We start from the raw sequence: 10890 nt of genomic DNA on the forward strand, positions 1-10890 counted from the left end.
CCATGTATTTGTGTTTGTGACCTACAAAATAATGTTCCCCAAATACATGTGGAACTTGGTTAACAGTAAATGCATATGTGTTTAAGATTGTCAATTTCTCCTCCTTTTGTGTCTTAATTGGCGGTCGAATTTGATTAGTAAAGACCGCCAACAAGATCCTTCAAGCTAAACCTTTGCTTGTCCCGAGCAAATAGCTAAGTTATTGGTTGTTGATTAGGAGTTGCTACTATGCTGAATATAATTCACAAGTGCCATGCCTATAACAAAGTATTCTTCCTCAATTTAAATAAGTTTGGCATTGTATCCACCCTTTAAACTTAATCCCTATAGGGCTTATTGCTTTTCCAAGTCTTAGGTGGTTGAAAGATAGAACGGTTTTAATAGAATTACCAATGATACATTCTTTGATCAACCTTCTATTCAGAGGTTTTATGAATTTTGCAAAATAAAATGTAAGTTCCTCAAATGATTCACTCAGTCGCTCAATGTGTATGATCCTCACCAAGGCATTTGATCGTTTTGCCTTCTTTTCATCCTATCTCTAAAAGGCTTTGAGTGGAGTTTTAGGTAGGTATGAATGAGAGGCACACTTACATCACATATATTGCTAAGTCAAAAACTAGATCTAAGGAGATGCAAGTCATACACTTTGATCAAGATGTGCAAGTGTGTGGAATATTTTCCTAATCCTAATATTTTTTTGGTACTCATTTTGATCATGACTTTCTCTCTTTTTAATAATTGCCTTGGAAGTATGGGCTCTCTCTCTCTTTTCAATACTTTAGAACCTTCATGTGTTCCATTTTTTCTTTTGTTTTGCTATTTTGAGAGCTTCATGTCTCTCTTTTTTTAGCATAGACTCATGACAAATGAATGGAGCTTTTATTTTAGGTGGACAGAAAACATATTTTTGCATAACTCTTAGTGTAAGAGTTAGCATTTTATTTGTGGTTGTTTGTGAATTTTGATCATGGGTGCATGACGAGAATCTCAACAAGGGTCACAACAATTTAATAAAACTCAGTGTGAATATAAGTAGCATATGACTAAGATTTTAAATTGAATCATGTCATATGGCCGTGGTAGGAATTCATAACCATTGAGGAACTTTGGATTTTAGCATTTTTAAAATAAAAACTCCGGATGTCAAGCTTCTCTTAGAATAAAGTCATGGCATATTCTAGTTACTATATCATAACTTGCAACAACTTAGAAAAGGATCATGCTTTTGCAACCCATAAATTTCAAGTTTTAGGATGAGACATTTTAGCCAACAAACTTAAATCTTAGGGAATACTAAGTTACATCCTAGGTACAGATGAATTATAGACAGAGCAACTATTCATCATTTCAACATAGGAGAAACTAAACATTCTTAAATCACATATCAGAGTGGAATAAATATTTTTGTTGTTTTTATTATATTTGTTTTTTGGAATTTTATATTTTTTGATTTTTTTAAATGCTAATAATTAAACAAATGCAAAAAATAAATAATGCGAAAAATAAAAGATGGTACTTATCTCTACAGGTGTCCTCCCCCAAGCTAGCTCAAACCCTACGGTCCAAGATTGTATGCTTGGTGATGACTCCGAGGTGATTTATTTATTTTTATTTAGTATATCAACCAATGTTTATATTTAGTGGTTTTGGCACAATGATTAAGCTAACATATTGATCATGATAGACTGATTAACCTAAGCACCTTGCTTAATTTAAAAAGTCTACAAAAGCATGGTTGACCAGAAACCATACTCTGTGCCAAAGCATAATTCATGTAGATCATCGGACAATAACTAAATTTTATTTGATGGAGACAAGAGTTAAACTTTAGTGGATTCTTTGCTTCATTATGTATGGTCTGCTAAAATTTATGTTGTTTATTTCAACCATTGTCTATACTCGGCAATTTTTGGTTCAATGATTAAATATTTAATCAAGGTAGGCTAATTAACCTAAGCACCATGCTTATTTTAAAAAGCATATGAAAGTATGATTACACGAAAGATCATACTCCAAACCAAAGCATACTCTGTATGGAATATGGAAGAGGTAGTTTTTAAGCAAACCCTTTTATTAGTATTATTGCATTGTCCTTTATTAATGCATAAACTAGGAATTTAGAGTAATTATAAAGATAACTACCAATTTACCTTGGGCAAGGACTCACCTTTCAAGGTCCAATGAGTAGGACCTTTTCCTATTCAGTTCTTGCTTGATGGAGCGCCCGATCATGGAGAAGTGGACACAGAGGGCTACTCTTTCTTTGGCCTCCAAACCATCTTGTTTGTTCTTGGTAGTGTGGTGGTGGACTTTGGAGCTTCTTCTTTTGGTTTCCACACCGGTTTGTTCTTCTTTGGTGGTGTGGGAACGACTTTTGGGTTCTTTTATTTTGTCATTTGTTTAACCTTCTTTTGCTCAGGCTTCTTTTTGATTTATTTGTTCTTTTTCACCATGTTGTCCACCAATTGAGGTTGGATATTAACCTCCCTTAGGCTTTGTGGGTTTGGCCCGTACTTGATACAAATCATGGAGCATTGCTCCTTCCTGGGCCTGAAGGCAAATGTTTCTACATTACCATGGATATTGAAGCAGATTTCTCTAGCTCCTACATCAATTTAGGCTCCTGCAGTGCTCAAGAATGGTCGTCCAAGGATGAGGGTTGATTCTTTTATGACCTCCATGTCGAGCACCATGAAGTTGATAGGGATGTAGCAATCTTGGATTTTCACCAAAATATCTTCGGCTATCCCTATTGGGTAGCGAACCATCGAATCAGCCAGCTAAAGCATCATTGGTGTTGGTGTCAATTGCATGAGGTTCAGCTTGTCAAAGATGGTCTGGGGCATAATGCTTATGCTAGCACCAAGGTAGCACAAAGCTTGGTCGAAATACTGGATTCCGATGGAACATGAGATTGTAGGGCACCTAGGATCCTTCTTCTTTTCAGAAAAGTCGAGTATAGCAGCGCTAAACTCTTCTATTAGCTTGACGACCTTCATGGATGGTAGTGGTCACTTATTGTTGATGATGTCCTTGATGTACTTAGCATAAGAAGGTACATGCAAGACGTCCATCATGGGGACGCTTACATGTATCTTCTTGATCATCTCAACAAAACGAGCGAATTGGTCGTCCACGGCATGCTTGTGGTTCCTTATGGGAAATGGCATGTAGCTGGTGTCGAAGAAGTCCTTTGGTGCCATCACCTCATCTTGCTGCTCTTTTTCATTTGGTGTTGTTGAAGATTTGGCCTCCTAGTGCTGTTTTGCCTTTCCTGTAGACATGTTAGGGTTTGGTGGATCATGAGTGGTCTTACCACCCCTCGTGGTCATCGCTTTTACATTTTCTCGAGAATTCTAAGGTTGAGCAGGAATTTTCCCATTACTATCAATAGGAATTGCAGCAACTATTTGAGCTAGTTGTGTTTCTATCATTTTATTTGTCGGTGTTTTGGAACCGGGGGTCCCTCAACCAACGAGTGAATTTGTGCTACGTGCCCCTAATCCCGGATGGTGATGCAAAGAGACACAGGGTTTATACTGGTTCAGGCAATCGAGGCCCTACGTCTAGTCTAGGAGATCGATCTTATGTTCCTTGCACCGGAGTGCTCGTAGTAGGGGATTACAAACTAGGTGAGAGAGGGAGCTAGCCCCAGGTCTCGGCGAGGGTGGTGCGGGCTGCTTGAGGCGTTGTTCTCAAGCAGCGTAGAAGTGTGTCGCTCTATCGGTGTGTTCGTCTCCCTTTTCCCCCCCTACGAGGCCCGAGTCCTCTCCTTTTATAGTTGAAGGGAGGACAAAGGTAGTACATGTATCACTATGCGATGTCGTGCCAATAGAAGTGGCACATCCGAACCCTATGGCCCGTTCCGGTGGCGGCGTGGCCGTAGGAGTGATTCAGTCCTTGGAATACTGGAGCGACGTGGTTGTCCCATCAGGTCCTGTGCGTCGTGGGAGCCCCAGGAATGTCTCGGAGCAGACGTGACGGCGAACGTGCAAGCCCTAGTGGACAGATTGTGCGTGAGGCCGAGGCCTGGTTGGTGCCGAGGCTTGTACTGTGGTGGGGGTCTCGGCGGGCACGAACCCTGAGATTGCCGAGGCCCCGGTGTACAGTGCCGAGGCCTTGAGCGGGTGGCGGGTCACGGGTGCAGTGTTAGGACACAGTGGCTGGTAACCCCCATCACGCTCTGTCCCAGGTGCTGATCGTGGACATAGTGCCGGGACACAGTTGCCGGTAACCACCGCCGTGCCCTGTCCCAGCCGGTACGGTGCTGATGCGACTTCGGGTCGCATCGGCCATTCTGTGACGTTGAGCCGCTGTCCGGCGGAGATTGCGGGAGTGGTTGAAAGTATTAATGAGACGTGACGCGCTGTCGGGAGGGTCGACCGAGGCGGGGGGTGACGGACCACGGACAAGCCGGCCTCGAGCGACACAGAGAATGAGGCCTCGCGCGAGACGGAGGTCAGGCCCCTCGCCGAGGCCTCACGCGAGAGGCCTCATGTGATACGGAGAACGCGCTTCCCACCGAGGCCTTCCGTGGAGAGCCTCGGGCGGGGCGGAGACGGCGTTTCTTGCCGAGGCCTTCCCTAGGGAGCCTCGCGCGGAGCGGAGTTGGCATCAGGATGCCGAGACCTCCTGCTCTATAAATGGGGGCGGCGTGTCCGAGCCCTGTAGCCGTCCACTGTTGTGGTATGGTCGATGGAGTGGCCTCGTCCTTGTCGTGAAGAGGTGATGCGCCGGTCATACTTGATCTTGTGCGTCGTGGGGCTCTAGTACAGCTTGATGCAGGATATGGCGGGTGACGTGCTGGTCATCGTGCGCTGATGTCGTAGGGAGCTATGGCTCTGTAGATGGCGAGGCCGAGCCATCATGGGGGGTTCGGCGGACATGGATCCTCAGGCTGTGAGCCCCTGAAGCATACTGCCGAGGCCTTGGGGGGAATTATTGATCCTGGGTGCTGATTCTGAGGCCACAGTATCTCAGACGTGGCTCCCCATGCTGTGTTGTTCTCGGAGCAGGAGTTGGCAGCACAGTGAGGCATGGGCATCAACCATATGCTTTAGTGGTTAGCACAGTGGTGGGTAACCTCTACCCAGTCCTGCCTCCTATCCCGTCGGCCATTCTGCTGTACTGTGCCGAGCATGCGGCCGATGTCAGGGGTAGCAGTTGGCTGAGTTAATGTGACACGACGTCTTGTCAGAGGGGCGGGTGAAGGAAGAGGCAGCGGAGTGCTGCCGAGCCCGCCTCGCGCGAGACGGAGAGTCGGCGGCCCGGCCGAGGCCCTTGGTGGGGGGTCGCTCGAGGCCAGCGGTGAGGGGGCCTCGGGCGAGTCGGAGAATCAACCGAGGCCAGCGGTGTTTAGCTGGTTTTGACTTTTACAAAGTCTAAGCAGCCATTTTTTGGTTCTTGCTTAGGGTACCCCTTCTCACTGTATCCGACAGTAGCCCCCGAGCCTTGGGGGGAGTGGAGGTACTCCCCCTGAGGTTCTGACGAGAATTGGCTCTTGATAGTTCCTGTTGGGATGGTGTTTTATACTTGAGGTTTCGGTGGGTGCGCGCGAGCGCACCCGCCGGGTGTAGCCCCTGAGGCCCTAGAGGAGTGATTTCACTTCTTCAGGGGCTTTTTTCTCTCTCGAGCGAGGGGTTTTCATTGTGTTCGCCGGGCCCGTGGGTGCGAGTTCGGATCGTAGGGCCTCGACGATGCTGCGGAAAGAGCCCCTTAGCCTCCGCACGGGGCGAGAGGGCCGTCAGGGGTTCCCCTGGCTTTTTGTACGACCCTCGTGCTTCCTTTTTGCTCGGAAGGAGGGGTGGAAGATGACGTGCTACCCTCGGTGGGCGCGAGCGATGGCATTTCCGGTGAGCTGTTATCGGGTAAGTCCGAGTGGAGGCCCGTACCTCGTTTGCTGGGGGTCGGCTAGCGGTCCGGAGACGCGCTCCAAGAGTACCAGTGGGATTCTCTAGTGGGTGCCAAGGCTTTTCGGTGGGCCTCGGTGGCTCGGTGCCTCCCTACGGTGGGATCCCATTCGGAGACCTCCCTGCTGGTCTCAGACAAGACACAGGGCGCGCTCGTATAGGCTCACCCGTAGCCGTCCCTGACTCTTTTGCCCTAGGGCGGCTGTCGAAACCCCTGGGGGCCCAGCCTTCGAACCCCTGGACCGTAACGGGCTCTGGTCGCTTGTCTTTATCTTGGGTGCAGGAAGAGCCCCCGAGCCTCCGCACGGAGCGATAGGGTGGTCAGGGGTCCTCCTGACTTTTTTGTCCGTCCCCCGCACATCCTTTTCGCTCAGATGGGGGGCTATTTGCCAAGCCCACTTGCGTGCGAGCCTGAGCCGCTGGGTCTCGGCAAAGTTGCAGGAGGAGCCCCCGAGTCTCTCGCACGGAGCGAGAGAGCGGTCAGAGGTCCCCCTGGCTTTTGGTTCACCCCTCGCGCGTGAGGGTCTGTCCACCGAGCCCCCCTTGGGTGCGAGCCTGGGTCGCGGGGTCTCGGCGTCTTTCGCAGAAGAAGCTCCCTAGCCTCTGCACAGAGCAAGAGGGCCATCGGGAGGTCTTCTGGCTTTTTGAACGACCCTCGCGCTTCCTTTTCGCTCGGAAGGAGGGTTTGTTTTGCCGAGCCCCCTCGTGTGCGAGCCCAAGTCGCTGGGCCTTGGCAATGGTTTGCAGGAAGAATCCCTTAGCCTCTGCGTGGAGCAAGAGGGCCGTCGGGGATTCTCCTGACTTTTTATTCGACCCTCGCGCTTCCTTTTCGCTCGGAAGGAGGGGTGGGACATGCCGCGCTACCCTCGGTGGGCGCGAGCGATGGCATTTCCGGTGAGCTGTTATCGGGTAAGTCCGAGTGGAGGCCCGTACCCTGTTCGCTGGGGGTCGGCTAGCGGTCCGGAGATGCACTCCAAGAGTACCAGAGGGTTTCTCTAGTGGGTGCCAAGGCCGTTCGCTGGGCCTCGGTGGCTCGGTGCCTCCCTACGGTGGGATCCCATTCGGAGACCTCCCTACCGGTCTCGGACACGACACAGGGCGTCCCAAGCATTTCGCTTGCTTGGGCCTCGGCCTCGTATAGGCTCGCCTGTAGTCGCCCCTGACTCTGTTGCCCTGGGGCGGCTGTCGAAACCCCTAAGGGCCCAGCCTTCGAACCCCTGGACCATAGCGGGCTCGGTGCCCAGTTCCTTTGCCTGAAAGGAATCGGGGGGGTTATTTCTCTCCCTACGGCTGATAACGGCAGGCGTGTCTTTTGAGGCAGCTTTTCCGGGGAGGCGAAACAGCGCCTGCTGCTATTGTGGTCGGACGCGACGTGGCGTCAGCCGACGGGACGTACCTGCACGCGCGATTAATGAGGAGGGAGTGGGCGCGTGGGCGATAAGACCGGATCTGGATAACCACGTCGGATTTTTTGGGGAAACTTCCTCGATTTCGTCGCCCGGTGGTTTCGTCTCGTCCCTGCATAAATACGCAAAGAGCCTCGCCCTCCCCCTTCTTACCTTTTCCGCATTTGCTTTCGCTGCCCCTATGCCGTTGCTGAGAGCATAGAGCGCCGGGGAGGAGAAGGGCGAGAGCGAGAGACTGAAAGAAAGAGAGAGAGATTACCACCGTAGCAGCGACCTCCACCGTGCAATGGCTGGTGGTCCCATCATCCTCCTGGCAGATCCCTGGGAGCAGTCTGACGTCATGGAGGAGAAGCTACAGTTGCTCGTGGAGGCCGGTCTTCTTCGCCCGATCACCGACCTTGACGAGCCGGAGTGGATTGCTCCGGGGGATGAGTCGGAGCCGAGGCCGCGCGACGGCTACATGGTGAGCTTCGTCGTCTTCCACGAGCGAGGCCTCGGGTTGCCAGCGGATAAGTTCATCCGGGCGCTCCTGCACTACTACGGTGTGGAGCTTCACAATTTCAGCCCCAACTCCATCGCGCAGGTGGCCATCTTCGTCGCCATCTGTGAGGGGTACTTGGGGATCGCTCCCCACTGGGAGTTGTGGCTCCACTTGTTCCAAGCGACGTTCACCACCAAGCCGGGGGGAACGAGGGGGGCTCAGAAGGTGCAGAGGGCCGGCGGCTGCACCCTTCACGTGCGCCAAGACCGGCAGTCCCTCTACATCCCGGCCTAGCTGTCATCGTCCAACCGTCGTTGGTATGACGGCTGGTTCTACCTCCGCAACGATGACGGAGGACTTCCTCCTTATACCGGGCAGGTTGTAGAGAGTCAACCAGAGAAGTGGGGATATGGCGTCATCAAGGTTGATCAGCCCAGGCTAGAACCGCTATTGCGGGCCTTGGGGAAGCTACATGACCGTGGCCTTTTGGCGGCCGTGGTTGTGGCGGCCTTTCACCGCCGGAGGGTGTTGCCGCTGATGGCCCGGCGGCGGCGGCTGTTCGAGATGACCCCGCGCAACCCGATTGCCGGTATCAAGATGTCCGCCTTCGCCCTTACCGACGATGAGACCCTGCGTCGGGTGAGAGAGGCGGTAGACGGGAAGCCGAAGATCGACGATTTGATGCCGTTCCCGATGCGCCCGTCGCAGGGGTACATCTCACTGGTGAGTTGGATGTTGCCGACGCTTTCGCGGCCTTCTTGTTTTCCACCTTTTTTGTCTGCTATCTTACTTCGTCGTTCCCGTAGGGGATAAGGGACGTGCGAGACTCCCCGTCGCCCATTCCTGAGGACGCCCAGCTGCGAGCCGTGAACAGGGCACGCACCGAGGAGGAGAAGAAGAAGAAAGATGCCAAGGAGGCGAAGCGCACGAAGAAGCTCCTCGTGCGCGAAAAGCTAGACGCCCGTCGCCGGCGTCAGAAGCTCGATGGTCTCCCATTGGAGCCGTCTCCCTCATCGTCGGTGTCGAATTCTTCGGGCGATGGCGGCGGGCGCGAGGTGGGGACGGCCTGCCTAGAACACCTCCCCGACATTAGGGAGATGGTGCCCGGGGCGCCGGCAAGGAGCCGGACGCCCCTAGGAGGAGGAGGTGTCCCGGGGCCGATGGCAGCCTATCCTGGGGCTGAGGCCGACATGCCCGAGGCACGGGTGTCGGAGGAGCGTGCCGTCAGCCCGATGGGTTCAACGGTGGAGGTGGAGCGAGCGACGGTGGGGCCAACCCCATCGTCTCCACGAAGGGTCGAGGAGGTGCCAGGGTCCGGCGGGGGCCAGCTGGCACCGGTGGATACCGAGGCCGCGTTGCTGCCACCACTGGCGCCGTTGCAGAGGAGGCTGGCGGTGTCGAAGCGGCTGCATCCCCGTTCGCGGTGAGCGTCTTTTCTGGTGGAGTCCATAGTACTTCTTATTTGTCCCTTGGTCGCATGCTGACCTTGGGAGTGTCTTTGCTTCCAGCCAGAAGCATCTAGTGGAAGATCCTGCCTTGGCGCCCCGTAAGGCGCTCAAGGTGAACGTTAGCTCCTCCGCCCATCAGACAGCGGAGGCACAGGCTGGCGTGCAGCGTGGCGCGGCGTTGGGCAGGGCCGTTTCGGAGGAGGCGGCTGCCCAGGAAAAGGGTGCCGAGGCGGCCGCGGAGCGAGTGGAGGAGGAGGAGCCCACGCCTCGTGATGTCATGAGTCTTGGGGCGAAGGAGGCTGGGGCATCCACCATTGCCGAGGCCATTGAGGGTGAGGCCGAAGCCCCTAAGGCCTCCGAAGTCAGGGCGGTGGACGCCGGGGCCACCGAGGTAGAGATGGCAGAGGCCGGAGCCCCTAGATCCGTCGAGGCCGAGGCGATGGAGGTGGAGACGGAGCAAGTTTTGGTGCCGCCCCTGGTTCAGACAATCTCGTCTGTTGATTCCTCCCCAGGGAAGGAGGCGGCGGACGTCGAGGCGGCCAGTACCACGGAGCAGCCAGTCCCAGATCCTGCCGAGGGGAGTTCGGCCCTTGCCCGGCTACGGCCCGAGCCCCGTGGGTGGAACTTCCCGTGTGTTTTCTGGCGGGACTGGGCTGATCCCGAGGGGGAGCCTGTGTTCGCCCTTGAAGATATCGTAGAGGGGGGGCGGTGGGATACCCTCGAGCAGTACCGCCAACTGGCAGTGCGGTCGCTGCAGACAGCGATGACTATTATGGGACGGGACTTGCCCGGTGTCACCCAGGTAAGTACTTTCCTCTCCCATGCTGCGTTGTTTCCTCTCCGAGCCCCCTCGCAATGTTTGACGCGCGTTTTTTGTTTTGCCCCTTTAGGAGCTTGAGACCCGATCCCTTGGGAAATCGGTATTCCTACGAAGGGAGAGGGATATCTAGGACCAGCTCCGGTGGTAGAAAGGCCTACTCACTGATGCTTAGGGGCTTTTGTCGACGCGAAGTGCGGAAGTGGAGGACCTCCGCCTTCGTTGTGCTGACATTCAGGCCGAGTTGGCCACGGCTAAGGAGCAGTCTGCCCCTCTAGTAGCGAAGATCAAGGAACTGGAGGAGGAGCGAGACGCCTTCAGGTCTCGGGCCCAAGAAGCGACGGCCTCTGCCAAGGCCATAGCCGGGCAGCTGGGTGCGGAGCAGAGCGAGCATCAGCTGACGAAAGTCGCCTTGGCCGAGGCTACCAAGGCGGCCGAGGCCTCTCGGGTCGAGGCCTTAGACTGGAAGAGCAAGGCCGAGGGTAAGTTCCGCCGAATCGTGCTCTTTGTTCTTTTTGTTCTGGTTCACGTTTGACTCCTGACCCCTCGTTGCGATGTAGATCTGGAGAAAGAGGCCTCCTAGGCGGCTGAGGCCTCCGTTGCAGCGCAAGCGACGCTGGATGTTGAGGTCCAGGAGCACAAGGCGCTGCGCAGCGCAGTCCGTACCGCCTGCGAGGCCCTAGACGTCGAGGGGGTCCAATCGGCCAGCTCCCTTGGGAGCCGCCTGATTGCGTTGAGCGGCCGCATCCACGAGAGGCTCCGGGGGGCATTGCACACTGGGCGTCAAGCGCGCCCTGGCCGTCGTCTCCTCGCAGTACGCTATCAA

General features: G+C 53.9%; 1 protein-coding gene across 1 annotated transcript; it reads left to right on the forward strand.

Annotated features, from left to right (window-relative positions):
• The first annotated feature begins 7604 nt into the window (after positions 1–7604).
• Positions 7605–10647, forward strand: LOC136499746 (uncharacterized). The gene is made up of 4 exons (XM_066495289.1): positions 7605–7901; positions 8606–9222; positions 9308–9828; positions 10625–10647. Exons 1-4 carry the CDS (start codon positions 7605–7607, stop codon positions 10645–10647), a joined length of 1458 nt encoding a protein of 485 aa, XP_066351386.1.
• Positions 10648–10890: the final 243 nt, after the last annotated feature.

The sequence above is a fragment of the Miscanthus floridulus genome, chromosome 13 (assembly GCF_019320115.1).
Source record: "Miscanthus floridulus cultivar M001 chromosome 13, ASM1932011v1, whole genome shotgun sequence".
In the NCBI taxonomy this organism is placed as follows: domain Eukaryota; kingdom Viridiplantae; phylum Streptophyta; class Magnoliopsida; order Poales; family Poaceae; genus Miscanthus; species Miscanthus floridulus.